Genomic DNA, 18,904 nt, shown 5'->3' with positions numbered 1-18,904 from the left:
AATTTCAGAATTGCACAAAAATTGGACAATACCTTTTCTTTGCCGCACGTACATTAATTTTTTTGTCTTTTCTATTTTACTGGCACGTCTTTCTACGGAGGAGGTGTTGTACAATTTTAACACAATTTTTGTTAAAAATCTGAAAAAAATTAAAGAAAAAATTTTTGAGATGAAAAAAAAGATAAAAATAAGAAATTTAAAATTAATCCTTACAACAATGAGGGTTTTTATGGTCAAAGAAAGAAAGAAAAAAAAAATGAGTTGAGCTGCAAGTGCACAACTTATTTACTTTGAAATGATATGGATCGGATTTAAGCCGAAATTTCGTGAAGGAAATGAGGAATTAAGGAGCTTCTTTGATTTTTTTCCATTAGAAACGATTGGAAATCATCAAAAAACGAAGGGATTTATTGAAATTTCATCAAACTTCGCTTCATCGCTTGACGTTGATGTGTTAGTTCCATGTCTGTATTTCGTTTCTCGCATCTCTAAGGGGGTTTTTGTGTCTGCTTTCATACATTTTTAGTATTTTTTCTGTATTTAAAATGTGTGTGTGTTTACAAAAACTTTACTAAAAATAAAATAAAATAAAAACCAATACACAGAAAAAAAATGATGAAACATGTGTCGACCATCCTTACCTTCCTTTTTGTATCCATGACACATACAAAACACACTCATACCAAAGCATGACCTTTCCAAGTATTTGTGTGCATTATTTGTCTTCTTTCGTGTCTTCTTCCTTCTTAAAACATTTCATCACAGAAGTTAGTCCTTCGAGAATTCTTGACCAAGAAAGATATCCTTCACTAAAAAATTTAAAAAAAAATATAAAAATTCGATTTTAACACTTAGAAAAAAAAATCAATAAAATCGAATTAAATCAATTAAAAAAAATCTGTGACCTAGAAAAATGTTTTAAATTGTGCAAAAAAAATAATTTTAAATACTGAACTCTTAATCAAATTAAATTCCAATTAAAAAAATAAATTTCTAATATAAAATGCCTCCATTAAATGATTTATTCTACGGTGCCGATGAAATAATGTGCTTCGAAGAAAATAAAAATAAAAATGTGTGCAGCTTTCACACAAAAAGTCACAAAAGAAAGTTGTTCTTCGAGGATGAAGAAAATGACTTTGCTCATAAATTTTTTGAGTGTGAACGGTACGTAAAAAAAATTTAAAAAAAATTTTTAATGAAAATTAAAATTATAGTGTTTAAAAAAAAAATAAAAAATTGCATTGATTGCCCTCGAAAAATTTTTTAAAATAATTTTTTGTTCGACTTCTTATTGTAAAGTTCAAAATAAGAATTTTTCCCCTTATAATTTTGGGTTTAACAAAGCAAGCAATGCTCTGTATGACGTATGTGCCAAGAAGGATAATAGGCAATTTTTGTGTGTCACTGCATGGTTTTAATGCATTCGAACAAGGCGCGAATCTTTTATTCGCCGTGAATTTCGTGACGACACCCTTTGTGAATTTTTTTTTTTGAATACCTGATTTTTTGGCATTCAATTGCTCATGTTGTTGTAAATATAAAATAGAACAATAGATTTTTTCCTCGTAAAACCTTGAACTTGTAAAATAATGTTCCCTTTTTTTTCTCGTTTTTTGCAGCTTAATGTCAAATGCTTTCACCATAAATTCGGCGGAACAGTCACCAACGAGCCGCCATGCCGAGCAACGTGCCCGCAGCGTCCAACGACGCCTCAACATTGCACCTCTTCACATGGAATTCGAGGCAGTTGGTGACGAATGCGCGACAACGCCAGAAAAAGAAGACGACGAAGCGTCTTTTTACCCGGGCAATAGTCCACGTCGCTCGCCCGGACCCTGCCCCATCAGTCCCTGTGATGACGAGACCTTGCTCTCACTCGAAACTAGTCCAGTATCAAACAGATTCTCTCTCGTGCAAACAATCTACGAAACATCGAGTTCCATGGATTCCGGTTATCATGCCGCCGAAAAGACGCAAGGATTTCAATTTGCGGCCCCGTCGGGCGTGGCACCACGAAAAACGCCCCGCAAGAGCCCCAAAACGAATAGTATTAGAATTTTTCACAGTCTCTCGAGTGGATCGGTGGGTTCGGCTGCCGACGCCGACGAATATATGGATTTGTTTGATATGGAAGACGATGACGAAGACACCCACATGCCAACGGATTTGAGTTCGTTACTAAGTGGGGACATCAAAGCGGTGCGCAATACCCCGGAACGACCGATGCCCATTGCCCGACGAAGTCTCAGCATGAACGAGAGCAATATCATCAATCGGGCACGAAATTTGTTTGATGCGAAAAAAGTTACGCCCGAGAAACCGTCGACGCCACGTCAAGCTTTGACGCCCATTCGTTCCTCGATGACCCAAAACACGACGCCGTATTCGTCGAAAGTTTGCTTTAAACGTCCCGAGCCACCAGCAACTTGCAGTCCCGCCTCCAAACGCTACAAATATGACAACGAGCATCAGGAAAATATCGCGCCTTTGGTTTCGTCACCGATTTCGAGCAGTGCCGCCGTGATTAAAGCTCCGGCGCCATCGCGTCCCCTCTTCAAAAAGAGCATCAGCATGAACGATGCGAATATCATGAGTGCCCTGGCACGCTCCAACAGTGAACCGAACCTCATCGGGGACTTTAGCAAACCGTTTGTCCTGCCACTCATGGAGGGACGTCATAGTGATCTCAAGAGTATTTCCGCCGATACGATGGCGAAATTGGTACGTGGCGAATTCGATAGCCAAGTTGCCTCGTTCAAAGTCATTGATTGCCGTTATCCGTATGAATTCGAGGGTGGCCATATTCGTGGCGCACAAAATTTGTACATGCAAGAACAAATTATGAAGGTGCTGATGGATTCGAGTGCTCCCAGTGCCGCAACGATTAGTGATGCACCAAAACGGAATATTTTGGTCTTCCATTGCGAGTTTTCGTCGGAACGTGGACCTAAGCTGTAAGTATTTTTATCAAATTATTTTTTTTTATTTAAAAAAAAATGAAAAAAATTTTAAAAAATTATTTTTATTTTTAAATTTATTTAAATTATTTTTTAAATTTAAAAATTATTTATTTTAATTAATTTATTATTTTTTAAAATATTTTTTTATTTATTTATTTTTTAAAAATTATTTAAAATATTAATAAATTAATAAAAATATTTTTTAAAATAATAAATTAATTTAAAAATAATTATTTAAATAAAAATAATTTTTTAAAATATTTAATTAATTTAAAAAAAATAATAATTAATTAAAATAAATAATTTTTAAATTAAAAAAAAATTAAATAATTTTTTTAAAATAATTAATTAATTAATTTATTTTAAAATAAATATTTTTTTTAATTATTTAATATTTAAAACTCTTAAAAAAATCAATTTAAACCAAAAACTCATAAAAATTTCCTTTTTTTTACTTACAGTTCTCGCTTCTTGCGCAACAACGATCGCTTACGCAACCAAGATTCCTACCCAGCACTCCAATATCCCGAAATTTACTTACTGCACGGTGGCTACAAAGACTTTTTCGCTGCCTACCCGGAATTGTGCGACCCCATTGCCTACCGTCCAATGTTGGAGCCCGAATTCACCGACGAGTACAAGCATTTCCGTGCAAAGACCCGCAGCTGGAGCGGTGATGGCGTCACAAAAACTGCCGTCAAAGGTACCTTAGCGAAGTCCCGATCTCGCTTAGTACTGTAAAAAAGAATCCCGGCATAGCCAAAAAAAAATTCAACGCCAGTCACTCATCCAGATGAAAAAGTAACTTTGCCCCGTACTTGAAAAAAAAACTACTTGTAAGTAAATGCACCCGACGACAATCAGTTGTGAAAAAAAATGTGATCACCAATTTTGATTCTTGTAAAAAATAACTTTTGGATTAATTTTAAATTAATTAGACTCGTAGAAGGAAATTGTAAAAAAAAAACAGACAGAAAACTCAAAAGCATCGTGCTTTGTGTTAGATGAAAAAAGCTTTATCCCGTAATGTACAATATTTACACGTTCGACAAGTATTCAAGATATTTGAAACGATGTAAAAAAAAAAATATTTTTTCCCAGTTGATCCAAATTTTTTTCTAAATAATTTGTAGTGTGAATGTGTTTATGGTCTGGTCTTCAAAAAAAAAAAAATAATTAATTTTTGTGGATCAACTGGAATCAATTGACTTGTAAATATTTCGTAACTTTTTTTTATAACTATCTTCTATACTTTACAACAAATAAAACACTTAAACTTTGTAATTAAAAATAATTTTTTAGTGTTTTTTTGTTAATCGCGAGCTTGCGATTTCAAATAATTTTTGTGTGTTGTAAATATGTTTTTAGTGAGATTTTTTTTTTGAAGACAACAAAAATATTTGCAATTAATTTGTTATCATTTTATGTTACTTTTATTTTAATTTTTTGTTTGATCCCCGCGCTTTTTTACCCGCTTTTCTCCCGTATTTTTAACGTTTTTTTACCAAATGATTGCAATAGCTTTTTTTTAATTTTATTAATTTTAACAAAAACTAAAAATTAGTCAACAAATTTGGAAGACTGAAAAAATTTATTTGCAGAACCCACTTTATATTTTATATTTTTATCTGCTTAAAGCTGCTAAAGGCTTTCTTTTGCATTTAAATATTAACCTTTTTTTTATAAGAGCTTTTAGCTTAAATTTAATTAAAAAAAAAAATTAAAAACAGGTTAAAACATTGTTCAAAATTTATATCAAAAGAAACTTTTATTATTATTATTTTTTTTGTAATTAAAACACACGACAAAATTTATTTGAATTTTCTAAAATCAAAAACGAAAAGAAAAAAAAAGAAAAATGTATTTATGGATCTCTCAATTTTTCTTCTTTTTTTTGTATAATTTTTTAAAAAACTTTTTTTTTCTAATTTTTATTATTTAAAAATAAAATTTATTTGATCAGTATCTGATTGATAAAAAATTGCGACAAAATTATGACACAGTGAAAACAAAACTAAGATTAATGAAGATGATAATAGTATTAAAAAAAATAAATAATTTGACATAGAAATAAATATTAAAAAAAAATAAATTGATTCGATTAATTAGAATCACTTAAATATTAAAGAGAAAAGTGCATATATCATCATGACCCTTATTAGATTTTAGGAGAAAAAAAATTAATTAATAAAAGAAAATAATAGAAAATCTATAAGAGAAAAAAAAACTAAGAAAAAATAAAAATTGTTATGTCACGAAAAATTTTACTAGTATTATTTGTTTTAGATAATTTCAAAAAAATAAAATAATTAGTCTAAGTAATTTTAAGGAACTATTTATCTCAAAAAAAAAACACTCGATGTAAATACACATATAGATAAGAACTGGTTTTCTCTGTAAGAAAAAGCTAGGAAAAAAGACAAATGAAATCAATGCATTTAAAACATTTAATTTTAAACGTATAACAAGGAAATATATCATTGTTTATATCCAAGTTATTAATTATAAATTAAGTGGAAATTTTATATAAAAACATGAATAAAAAAAATCGTTTTCAATTGATAAAAAAATTAAATATTATTTGTTTTTATTTTTTAAATATTTTTTTTTTTGCTGTTGGAATTGGTTCGCTTTGATGGTTTAAATTTTCGTAAGTATCATTGATGATTTTTACTTTGAAAAAAAGGACAAAATAATTCGTTAAAAGACGATTTTTTAGCTTTAAAAAATTTTGTGGAATATGCAAAGATCTTCAAACTTTTATCGTTAATTAAAAATAAATTTTTAATTGGATTTATTGATTCAAAAATTAGAAAAATTAAATTAATATTTAAAATTTTTATTTAAATATTTTGATAAAATTTGTTCACTTTAATGTCGATCAGTTAAAACATTATGATTTTTTTTAATAAAAAAAATAAAATTTTTAATAAAAAGGCTTAAAAATTATTTTAAGACAGTAACGGACTGAAATTCGAATATGAGACGAATGAAATTGATAAAATAGTCTTAGTTCAGCTACTCACCACTTCCATTGTGATGTCTCTGCATTAGTTCTGAAATATTCCGCTGTCTTTCCTGTGGCGCTCATCAATTTCCGGAAAGTCCATATCCGGGAACAGCGCCACCAATCCGGAAGTACGGTAGTTTATCACTTTCATTCGTCTCAAATTTAGTTCCAAATTTTTGACGCACATCCGTTTTGGTGGCTCCAACCAGGATATTGACAACGTGCCTGTATCGCCATCTGGCGACTTATCACTTTCATTCGTCTCGGTTCCATCAATCGGAATGGAAAAACCGGTGTTCGGAATCGGTGCACTTCCGATCGAGAATAGCGCCTTCATTTGTAATGGTCGTTGAAACTTTAATCCAAAATTTAATTTAATTCTGAATTTAAAAAGAAATTTAAAAAAATCTCTTCTAATAATGAGGTAAAATTTCAACAGTTAAAATTTTCGAAATATTTTCATAAAAGATTCTTTTTATATTTAGGCCAAAACAATAGTCCTAAATGTTTCAGGTTTCCTCCTACCTATTTTTTTCTGAAAATCCCAGGTGGGATATCGAGTATCTAAATCTAAAATGTAAGAAAAATTTCAAATTTTAATACATTTTTGACCTAAATTCTTTTGAAAACGATCAAAATTTCCTTTAAAACCATTTTAAAATTCGATATTTTCATACATTTTAAATTTTTAGTGAAAAATGATCAATTTTGTAAAGAAAAATATTCATCCCTCCTAATTTTCAAAATTTATGTTAAAAATATGTAAGCTTCTTGACAATTATTGAGAAAACATTTTTACACTAAAAGATACTCGATATACATCCTACCTAATCGAGTACCTACTGTTCAGAAAGCCTATGAAACATGAAACATTTGGGATTTTTGTTTTGGCTTTTATCTAAAGATTTTAATGATTAAATATGAAAAAGTGAAGAAAAATATTTTGAGCAGTCAAATTAAATATTTTACGATTTTTTTTTTGTTTTTTTGAACTCCTTAAAAAGGCCTAAAATTAAGAAAATAAGTTTGAGGTGCGAATATAAATATTTTTGTTAATTTTTTTTCTTCAAATTGAATCTAATTTGGTTCAAAAACCCATAAATTAATTAAATTATTTAAATAGAAAAATTATAAAAATAAAACGATTTTTTACAATTAAAAATTTGTGAAATTTTTGATCAAGAATTAAAAAGACCACTCCTTTAATTTTTGTTTGTATAAAAATGTCTTCTAAAAATCCTTGTGAGGAAAATAAATTAAATTACCACCTAAAAATATTAAAATTTTTATTTAAAAAAATTAAAATTAATTTTAACTAAAAAAAATCGAACATTAGCAAAATAATAAATAAAAACACATTAAAAATTATTTTTCCCTTATATTTTTATTAATTTATTTATTTGTATGTATTTTACAATTTTCTTTTATTTTTCTCTAATGCTATGTCGCTAAATAAGATTTTTTTGTCGTTTTTCCTTGTTTATTTTTTTCTTATTAAAAATTAATGAAAGAAATGTTTAAATCTATCCTTACGTACTAATAACTAATCGATAGAGAACCCATCTGTCCAATACATCGACCGCCTTCAAATGTAATTGTGATTAACTTGGATAATTTGTTGCAGAGAACACCGTTGCCGCTGTTTTGGATTGGATTTGGTTCTGCAACAAAATTTAATTTTTTAATGAATTTTTTAAGAATTTTAAGAAAAAAATTAAAATTTACCATCATTTTCTGGATCTAATGCTGGCATTTGAGGAGTATTTTCTACACTAGCGTTACTCTCCTTTCGTCGCTTAATTTGCTCCGTAAAATGTGATATTAGAGCGTCCATCATGGCAGCTTGCTTCGAGAATACTTGGATTAATTTTGTAACGCTAATGCCATTTTCCACAGCGTCGAACTAGAAAAAAAATATTTTAATTAATTATTTATTAATTAATTATTTATTAAAATTTAAATTTTTTTTTTTTCGATTAAGGCCGCTCCAAATGAAAATCAAAAATAAAGTCCAAAATTTTTGAAAATAAAATGTGGGGGGGGGCAAAATAAAAAAAAAATTTGAAATACTTATTTTCATACAAAATGACAAAATTTTAGTAATTTTTATCGTTGATCAATATTTTTGTTGTTTTTTAATAATCTTCTTTGAAACTTTCAAATTAAAAATTGATTTTAGATCATTTTAAGTTAAAAATTGAAAAATTAAAATTTCATAAAAAATAACTGTCAAAAAAATTTGAAAAAAAAAATTCAGTAATTTTATGAAAAATTTTTTTAGAGAAGAAAATTCAAGTTAAAATATGATTTTCAAAACAAAAATTAAAATAATTAAAAATTTTTTATAAATTTTTTTAAAATGTCTTAAAAAATTATGAAAATACAACAAAAAACGATCAATTTTGATAAAATTTTTAACTCTTTTTTTATTTTGCCCCATTGGATTTTTGACTTTTTGAATGGGACATTGGACTTTATTTTTTATTTTTATTTGGAGCGGCCTAAATAAAAAATTAAATTAAAAAAAAAACAAAAAATTAAATACCTCTAAAAATATACAAGGGAGACACTCTGGATCATCCGGATTGTTAGGTTTCGCAAAATCCCACGAGAATTCTTCGTATCGCAGTCCGAGTAAAAGTGTCGATTCCGCATGATCAATGATGAAGATGCCCCGTTCATTGATGGCAATTAGCACGGGTTTGTCCTTTTGCGCTAGTAGACTCATAAGACCTCTCACTGGTTGCTCGACTTGGCCATGAAAGAATGCAGCACTGCAAAAAAATAATTTTTTTTTATATTTTTTCTTTAATTTTTTTCAGGGAAAACCCGAAGACTTACCCATAAAATGGAAGCGCCCAACAAAATTCAAGGTATTTTCGCATGAGTTTGCGTGTCGTTGCCGATGTCGGAACCCGTTTGAACTGCTCGAGCAACTTTACCTCGGCGGAAGTCCTTCGACTGATTGGAAGCCAAGACCAATTTGTGTTTTTGGCGACGTGTGCAGGCAAGAATCGCGATTGATTCTCTCTGAAAAATTAATTTTTTTATTATTTTTTTCTAGATTTCGGCAAAAAAAAAAAGGGGTAAGTTACCTAAAATAACTTGTCGTGTGCAGATTAGCGTTGTAAGGGCCACATTCGATGCGTGCTTGAATTCCACCGAGCATAATTGAGTGTGCGGGTTCCATGATGTAACGTCCGTATAAAACGTTGTAACGTGCTTCCTCATACAGCAGTTCGAGTATTCGTGCGTCTCTGCAATAAATGGATCATCATAAAAATTGTACTTTTTTTTAGTTTTTACACTTTTGGTGGGGTTATTTCGCACAAACCCACTCATTTACGCATGAAATGTAAAAAATTGGTGTTTCGAAGGCTGAGAAATTTTTTTGGAAATTAACTATCTTATGTATGTTTTTTTTATTTCAAAGCAATAAATTAGTTCCAAATCATAAGAATTTTACCAAAAATTTCTATTTAAAAATTCATTTTCCTTCATTATGTTATTAAAAATTTTATAAAAAGTTGTTACTTAATTTAGAATTAGAAATTTTTTTCTATTAAAACTCATATTAAAACTTATATGAAATTAAAAAAAAAAACTAAATTAAAGAAAAAAAAATTATCATGAATTGTTGTAAAATTTTTATAATTTTCTTCTAATACTTATTTATTTTTTTATGTTCTTAAACAATATAAATTAATTTAAAAATTTTTAAATTGATGCAAAATTACAAAAACAAATTACCGTAAAGTAGATAATTCTTATGAAAAAAAAAAACAAATTCAAAAAATGCTAATAGTTAATGGAACATCAATTTTGAAGTTAATAGAACAAAAATTTTCCATTAATTTTTTGATTTTTCTAAAGCAAATATTCAGAAAAAATTAAAATTATTTCTCATAAAATAAATTAAATAATATTCATCAAAATTATAGATTCTCAAAAATTTTGTTCAAAATTTCGTTAAAAATTCAAAAGTTTAACGTAAAAATGTTAATAAAACGAATTTTAAAACCTATTTTCGTTAATAGAACGGATTATTTTTTCCATAAAAATTATCTACATTATGGTATTCATAAATCGAATCCTAGAATATTTAAAATAATTTGTTCAAGGCTTAAAAAATTAAAATTTTTGAGAACTTTTTATTTTTTTTTACTATTTTTTTAAACTAATTAATATTGATTACTAAAATTTTTTTTTATTTGTTGTACAATTTTTTTTGGTCTAAATTCATTGAAATTATCTAAGAATTTCTTTTTTAATGTAATGTTGGTAAAAATTAATTAAATCCTTGCTAACCACAAATTTTTTACAATAACGGTACTAAATCATTAAAATCGCCCTGTCAAAAAATTACTTACTTCAACTTTTCTTCCTCCTTCCTTGGATAAAAGACATTTCGTCGTAGCGTAATCATGGGATCGTCATTTTTCCGTGTCATGCCATTCCCGTTGCTGTACTGCTCAATCAGCTTCGACCAAGCAACTCGCACGGCATACGGCCTATGATGCGGCTTCAATTGGATCTCCAGCAACGGACTCAACATCCACAGTCCAAAAACACTTTGTGCCAGCAACTTATTCGAGATGCCCAATTCCTCACATCCCAATGCCGCAGCGAGCATCACTTGCGCCGGACACAACGATGTGCCTTCAATTTCCATGTGGACCGCAATGCGCGACATCAGATACACTACCGTCGGAATGACCTTTTGCATGGGTCGCGGCACTGTCACCGGTGGCACATTACTACTCGCGTATGCCACACCAGCAGCCGGCGCCGAATTTGGTGTGTTATAATTATTGTTACTATTATTATTTATCGAAAAGCTACTAGATGATTGTTGTTGGTCGTCCTGTTGTTGTTGTTGTACTTGCAATTGTTGCATACTGGCGGCAGCGGCGGCGTTTCCATTGCCATCGAGACAAATTTGATTTGTCGAAATCACGCGTTGCATCGTTGCACTGTTTGCATTCGGCACGGGCGAAATGGCGCCTGAGACGATGGAGTTCGCTAGGCTGTCGGTGTCTTGTTGACCTTGCAATGGCACGGGCGTCGACGACAAAGAATACTCGCCGCGACTATTGGCTCCTTGTTGCTGAGAGTAATCACCGTAAACGAGACGAGTTCTAAATGAGGAGAAAAAAAAATTAAAAAATCTGAATTGTTTACCCTGCGGATGAAAAACGGATGAGATTGATCCCTAAGGAGACAAGTTTACCAGGTAAGTAAATTTGCTGATCCTATAATTGATTTAATATTTTATCTCTTTAAGCTTAAGGAGGTTCATTCCCTTACAGAGGTTAAATTAAGTACTCAAATCACAAGGTATTAATTTACTTCTTAAAGAATAAAAATGACCTTTTATGGAAACTGATGAATACCTCGAGAGTCAAATTGACCATTGGAAATAATTTTCTGGTCTTCTCAAATAATCTCATCACTCAAGTGGTCGATTTGACCTCTAATAAAGTAATTCATTTTAACTCTTTAAATTTAGCTTTTGCAGAAATCAAATTGATTCCTTAAGTAATAAATTCTTCAATGGGTCCGAAGAGCATCGCAACATTCAAAAACAATTTTTTTCCGGAAATTGTTTAAGTATAAGGCTTGTTAACCAAGAAAACGTCCCACTGAAATTACTTTATCGTTTAGTGAATATGGCGTCATTAAAATGACTGTGAAAACTTTGGACTGAGCTGCGCAAAAAATCTGATCACTGCTAAACTCGGAAATTTATGAGCGATTGAAGAAAAAAGTGCTGTTACAAAAAAAACAAGCTTTTTTGCAGGACAAGAAATAAAATTGCGAAGGAATTTTTGTGTTAAACACTAAATTTAAGATATTTCATTGATTCCAGCCCGATACAATTTCATTTGGGTAGAAATCGGGATGGCCTCTGAAAGGGCCTGAAACAGGCATAAATTAATATGAGTCTTCTCCCCTTACCCGTTTTACTTCCGGATAAGTGAATGTTAATAAAATCAGTTCAGAACAGTGTTTTTGGGCTGTAAGAACATAATAAATATCAAAAATCTGAAATCGATTCACATCTTGATATTGATACTAGGCTCTATTGACGACATTGTTCGTACTCAACAAACACTTTTTGCTTCCGGATGAGCTCCCTGCTCTCAGAAACTGATTTTTGCCCATCTCCGGCGCTAAATTTAATGCTTGAGATGTTCTACACGATATTTGATGACACCTCCGGGCTTTGTATGATTATTTTAAAAAATTTTAGTAAAAGAGTGTTAAAAAACATGATCATTTTTCAGGATTTTGTAAATAATTACATAATCTTTATGAATAAATCAAAATAGTTAATAAACTTTGATCTTAGCCTTGCAACTCTTTTGAACATTCATTTGGCTCTAAATTTGAATGGGACGTTTTCTTGGTTAACAAGCCTTAATCTGCAACCCAACCGACCTGTGTTTGTCAATGATGTCAAGTGACTGTGACCTGAGCTGGAATTATGTCACTAGACGAGCTTTTAGAACAGTTACAAAGCTTGCAGGACAAGAAATCGAATTGCAGGGATATTGTACAAAAGGCTTCGAGGAGTTTTTTAACATGTTATATCAAGTACCCTTGTAGTTGCAAAGAGCCAAGAAATATTTTAGCGTGATACCGTGATAAACTATTCTTGTTTGATAATGTTAATTAGCTTTGGTCTGTCCATTAATTTTGAATTGAATACTGTGGGTGAACTGAGCTTACAAATCCCTTAGTTTTGAACAGTTAAATTTAACAGTTTTTTGGCTTCTTTTCTATTTAGAATTAGGCATTAAATTATTAGAAAATTCATTGTAGGCTTTTATTTGATTCTTTAGTAATCCATTATAGTTCCTTTTACAAATCAATCTCACCCATTTTTTATCCAAAGGGCATAAAAAATAAATAAAAATCTTACTGATAGTCAATTGGTTGCGAATACTTCCTCCGCTGATATTGAATTGGAACTACATTGACATAATTTGTGCTAGCTAACTGTTGTTGCTGCTGCTGCTGCTGCTTTGAGCTACTTGACTTGCCAATATCATTATTATTGTTTCCGGCACCACTACCGTTTGAACTTTGGTAATTACTGCTTTTAGTTACAGACTCCATGATGGTCGTCCTCGTAGTTCTCGTTCTCTATGCAATTCCCCTGAATTCACGTGAGAACATTTTTTTCTTATTTTTAATGTTCATTCATTTTTTTGTAATTCTTTATTGCTCGAAACCCTTTTTAAATTCTTTCTGAACAACTTATTGCAAAGAATTTTCACTTTTCGTCCATTTTTCTTTTTTCAACAAGATTTCCAAGAAGTCTCGATACTTATGTTTGTGCGAATAATTGGCAACTTGACTGTATTTAAACTAATTTTTGATCCTATTTCTCTACAAAAATCAAAAATTTTCCTCGGAAAAAACACAAAAATTTTTCACTCGCACAAAGAAACTTCAAATGAACATCTGATTTTCAAGGAAAATATTTCTTCATGATAAAAATCGATATTCCACCACCATAATAGATGAGAAAGTGTTTTCTGTGTCTCTTTGTTTCACGAAATTTTCACATTTTGCAAGCACTTTTTACGTGAATTTCATGTTTTTACGTTGCGCGAAACTTCGAGGAACACTTTTTCACAATTTTCGCAGGTTTTGTGAGCGATTTTCCTGGATTTTTGTGCGAAAAAAATACCTAAGGATGATTAAAAATTTTCACGTCGCTATTGATGTATTGAGAGACAGGATTTTCCACTGCGAATGAGGAAGTGTCAAAATAGCAAAAGTTTTCACCTTCCAGTCAGATTTCCAATGCACGTTGACAGAGAGAGTAAAAAGCAAATTTTTCTCTCATTTTTTGTTTGAAATTACGTTGCAAGGATAATGCAACATTGTTGCGCGATTCGAAAATTCAATTCGTTATTTTTATGTTACTTTGAATTTTCTTTTTTTTGTTAATTTTAAAAGTATTTTTTCTTTTGTAAAACTAGTCTTTGTTAACTTTTTCATGAGCCGTCTTAAAATTATGACTCGTTATTTTTCGGTGTACAATGCGAATAAATGAAAAGAATGGCGAAAAATGAGAAACAACAGGCTCGTAAAACAGACAAAAATCTACGTTTTATGTTCAAAAAGGTCATTAAATGTAATTGGTCTATTCTTTACGGTTTCATTCAAATTTTAAAAAAGGCGTTTTGTGGAATATTTAAAGAAAAGCTCTTTTGAGCTGTTTTTAAAGCTATTTTTCATTTTTTAAATATTAAAATAAAACTAAAGGTACCAAAAATTTAAAAAAGATTTTTTTTATAAATCAAAAATAAAAAGAAAATTAAATTTAACTAAACTAAAATTTTTAAAGTTTTTTTTTTCAATTATTTTTGCTTAGTTTGGATTGAATTAGATTTTGAGGATAATTTTATTATAAATTGGAGGTTTTTATTAAAATTAAAATTAATTATTTAAAAAAAAAACATTAAAAAAATAAATAAAATTTCCATAAATTTTATTTTACCACAAAAAAATCCACTTTGGCCTACTTTAAATATTTTTCGACAACTTTCCTTTATTCTTCTAGCCAACTTTATTACCTTTCCCATTTACTTTTCGTCTGCTTTGCAAAAATATCAACAACTCGCACAATGTTTCTCGCCTAGAAAAATAATAATAATAACATCTAAAAAGCAGGCGGAAGACAGAAAAAGAGATATAAAAAAAATACCAAGTCTACGGCATGGCATTTAATTTAACAGTTAATGGGAAATCATGATACTGCGGGATCATCACTCAAAAAATTGCAACATTTGTGGGGGACTCGTCGTGTACGCGTTAACAATCGTTACGGCGTTACAGCTGTTTGTGTACCTACGTTTTAATGTTTATTACGTTTATAGCCGCGGGGAGACGAAAAAGCCTGCTAAAATTGTTTTCTACGAGATTATTGTGGCACGCATTCCAGCACTAAATAAATAAAATGCTGTTATTGTAGGTTGAATATCACTGAACTTGGGATTCGGTTTTACAGCGTGGAAAAGTAATTCGAATTTTATTAATTTCTCGAATGGTTGAGCGAAACTTTTGAAACTTGTGTTTCCAGGAAATTGTAAATAAATGAAATTCCGTCAGATTAATTTTCAGTATTTTCGCAACAGATTAACATTCGTGAAAATATTTTGCTTCGAATTGTTTCTTGTTATTTATCGTACTTTGTTCAACAGTTAAAAACATGTAGCAAGATAAAGATTTAACTACAAATTGCTACTGTATTTTTGACTACTGATGATACAATTTAGTTGATTTAGCATATTTTTGACAGAATTTTAAGGACAGAAAATGACATTGTCGAGACAACTTTTTTCTATCCTTAATTTTGACGATGATACGAAGGCGACTCATAAGATATGTAACAAGGCACCTTGAACGATTCTATTTAAAGATGAATATGCGAATGTGAAGAGTATGCTGAACGACACGGAGTTACTTGACGTGAAGCAAAGAGTTTACTTTAACGCTATGAAACTTATCGACAAAGCCAAGAATAGTCTGGCACCGGAATACTTGACAGAAATATTAACAACGGTGGACGAATCACAACCTTACGTTTTTTGAAGAGCCCAGTGGGACCATTTTTTAAGGCCCTGGGGTCTTGAATGCTTGGGATGACAGGTCAAAAGCTAAGATCCATTCCTCGGCGCTTACTGAGAAAGCTTACGATTTCACAGTATACAGTACAATAGGACTCTTTAGAGACCGCGGTGCGAGCCATACTAGACTAGGTCTAGTAAACCCTACCCGTACCCCCTACTGAGACGAAGCGATTTCAGATTTCTAGACTATTTGACAAGAGAAGTTCAGAACGACTCTTTTTGCAAAGCATTAAGTTAATGATGTTATACTTTCGAGCAGGCTTGTATAATCTAGATCAATGATCTAAGAATCAAATCACAATCTGATCTATTTTGCATGCATCATATCAAATCACAAAACATTTGATTTGATTTGCAAACCTAATCAAAAAATGTTCAACCCTTAACTAATTTTGATTTAAATCAGTTTTTAGATCATATCAAATCAAAAAAGTTAAGGGTGGAAAATTTTTGATTAAATTTGCAATCAAAAATCAATTCATGATCTGATCTGTCGCCTAGATTTCGATCTAGATTAGACAAGCCTGCTTTCGAGAGAGGATTTTCAATTTTAAAAATAAAAACAATTTCGACGAGTACGTAGGACGAAGTCTACAGGTAACAATAGCGCCCCGGTGCACTGAAAGTTCAAAGTTTCAGGCCGGAGCAGAGAGTAGATTTTTCTTTAAGATTGCAAAAAACTACTGAAAAAAGTTTTGGTTTGGGTTCTAAACGCCTACTACTTTTCGAGATATTTAGGCTTGAAGTTTGTATGAATTAGAGTAAATTTTGGTATTCTTCACTCTCAGCTCCGCCATGAAACTTTGAATTTTCAGTGTACCGGAGTGTAGTTACTCATAGTTTTACTAAAAATCCTTAAGTTTATATAAAAATTTGACGTTTATTACCTCCATCTCTTTCATCATTCGTTCTTTTTGTTCTTTGATAAGTAGCGTAGATAAGCTCATTTGATAACTTCCGTAAGTAACAAACAGAATATCGGAAATTAAGGATTATCCAAGAATGTTAAGAGCTTTGATGAATTAGAAGGACATTATTGATAAAAGGTAACAGGAAACAAGAAACAATAATGGGCATGTGAAATAAAATCAACTAACTTGTGAATAAATATTAGGACAAAGTTATTTTTTAATTCAAAAAAATAAAAATACCAAACTCATGTAAATTTTTTAATAAATAAAATAATAGGATTTGTATCAGATACCAAAAATATTTTAAGTTGCGGCGATGCTTGTTTCCCCTTTTTTAAAACCCACATTTACACAAAACAATCAGGATTAGGGACTTTTTGGCATAATTTCAACGAACACTGGTTGGGTGCCTTTCCCAGTTTGACTCATAAACGAATGAATGAATTTTCAACAACTATTTACCAACTTTTTACACAGATAATAATTGTTGTTTAAATTTATTTTGAACACACGATACATGCAAAAAAATTGCATGTTTTTTTTTTAATAAAACATTGCTTTTTTGCAGAAACCAAGTAAAAGTTTGAAATTTCAAACTGTGTTGCTTCTACATAATATAATTTGTAAACAAATAATTTTACCCGAAAAACCATTTTTATGTGTTTAGAAATATTATTATGATACAAAAAAATCCTTTTTCACGTTTTCGTTATTCTATACCAATTTTTAGGTTGTTTTTATTTTTTAGGGATTATGAGAAGATTAGCATGAAAATTGGATGTATTTATATTTTCGACGGACATCTACATAATATAATAATTTTTTGCTGTGGACCAGGACTTGTTTCAACAGGATTACGGACAGAAAACAACAGCTTATGAACGTGGACCGATATCAAAAATGGACGTTATATTAAATCAGTCATCCATGTATGTCTCGTTCGGAAAATGGCAAAGTGTCAAGTGGACCATTATAAATATAAATAACTTTCTTTTCGATCAATTTGATTTAGAACAAAAGGATTTTTCACTTTTTTTATTATAAATTTGATCAGAATTTTTTTCTTATTATAAGATGGGTTTCTGGAGAAACTTGAGGTTTTTTTTCAATGAGATTTGATCGCATTTTTATGATGAAATACAGTAGCGATCATAAGTTTTTTGCAAAAGGCTTTTTTTCATACAAAACTCTCAAAATCGGGCTCCTGTGAAAAATATTAGTTGCGTCCGGAAAATTTCTTCATGGGTTTCATAGATATGAAACGACTTTCAATTTTTATATAAAAATTGCTATTTTTGACCATTTTTTTAAACAAAACACCCGTGAAAATAAAAATTTTCTTAATAGCGAAAAATATTTTCCAACGGTAGCCTAACAAAAAAAATAAGCAAAAAATTTTCCGGAAAATGTTTTATTATTTTTCCTTTTTTAAGGCCTAAGAAAATTTTTCATTTATATTTCAAAATATCTCTGAAACCCATGAAAATAAAAATTTTCTTAATAGCGAAAAATATTGTCTTACGGTAGCTTTTCAAAAACATATAAACGAAAAAATTTTCCAGATGCAACTAATATTTTTCACAGGAACTCAATTTTGAGGGTTTTGCATGAAAAAAGCCTTTAGCAAAAAAATTTTATATTTTCGATTTTTTTTGTGGACTTTCTGGAAAATATTTTATTATTTTTCCTTTTTTAAGGCTTAAGAACAATGTTTATTTCTCAAAATAAAATTTTTTGCATGTTGGAAAGTTTGAAGTCATTTGGGTGAAACTTGACAATGTGCATTGGGGCAAAATTTTAGAATATGCATTAGGGTGATATTTCAAAAATTTTCATTGGGAAAAAATAATAAAATGAGCCTTGGGATGAACATTTTATCCCACATTATCAAATTTCACCCCAATGCACATTCTAAAATTTTGCCCCAGTGTACAATCTTTTTATTGGTTTGTATATAATTCAGTTAATTTCAATTTTTTGCAAATCAATAGGAAAATGTTTTGAAAGAAAAAAAAAATTAAAATTTATGACTCTTGGCTTATGCAGTTTTTTAAGTCAGTTAAAAATTGAGATTTTAAATTTTTTTTTCATTTTTTTCTTTTTCTAAAAATTTTCAAAAAAAAAACAAAAAAAAATCATTGACCAAACTTTGATTAAAAACTTAAGGACAGACATCCACAAAAAACAAAAATAAAAAAAAAATATTCATAAAAATCGATCGATAAAGAAATCCTTCATATAAATTTCATTTGATTTTGAGTAAAGTGTTAAAAATACATGCGAACACTTTGAGGGTTGTTCTTTGTCTTCACCTTTCTTCCGTCATAACATCTACGCAATATTTTTTCTCTTTTTAACCTTTTTCTCTTTTGT

General features: G+C 30.1%; 2 protein-coding genes across 3 annotated transcripts in view; one reads left to right on the top strand and one right to left on the bottom strand.

The window, feature by feature from the left end:
* LOC134833849 (M-phase inducer phosphatase-like) overlaps positions 1–4,228 on the top strand; it is a 151,296-nt gene extending 147,068 nt beyond the window's left edge. For both annotated transcript variants that reach the window (XM_063848321.1, XM_063848322.1), the window contains 2 exons: positions 1,623–2,957; positions 3,425–4,228. In XM_063848321.1, the coding sequence (XP_063704391.1) occupies positions 1,623–2,957; positions 3,425–3,704 (1,615 nt within the window). In that variant the 3' untranslated portion in view covers positions 3,705–4,228. The remainder of the gene's footprint in view (positions 1–1,622; positions 2,958–3,424) is intronic.
* A 3,234-nt stretch (positions 4,229–7,462) lies between these two features.
* On the bottom strand, positions 7,463–13,691 carry LOC134835258 (FERM domain-containing protein 8). Its single transcript, XM_063850130.1, has 7 exons — positions 12,899–13,691; positions 10,344–11,111; positions 9,069–9,230; positions 8,815–9,003; positions 8,519–8,747; positions 7,699–7,876; positions 7,463–7,634 (listed from the first exon to the last, which is right to left on the bottom strand). The coding sequence occupies exons 1-7, from the start codon at positions 13,093–13,095 to the stop codon at positions 7,510–7,512; spliced, it is 1,848 nt and encodes a 615-aa protein (XP_063706200.1). The 5' UTR covers positions 13,096–13,691; the 3' UTR covers positions 7,463–7,509.
* Between the last annotated feature and the right edge of the window lie 5,213 nt (positions 13,692–18,904).

Source organism: Culicoides brevitarsis, chromosome 3 (genome assembly GCF_036172545.1).
Source record: "Culicoides brevitarsis isolate CSIRO-B50_1 chromosome 3, AGI_CSIRO_Cbre_v1, whole genome shotgun sequence".
Classification (NCBI taxonomy): Eukaryota; Metazoa; Arthropoda; class Insecta; order Diptera; family Ceratopogonidae; genus Culicoides; species Culicoides brevitarsis.
Note: the sequence above shows the minus strand (reverse complement) of the source record. Positions and strands in the feature narration are given on the sequence as shown.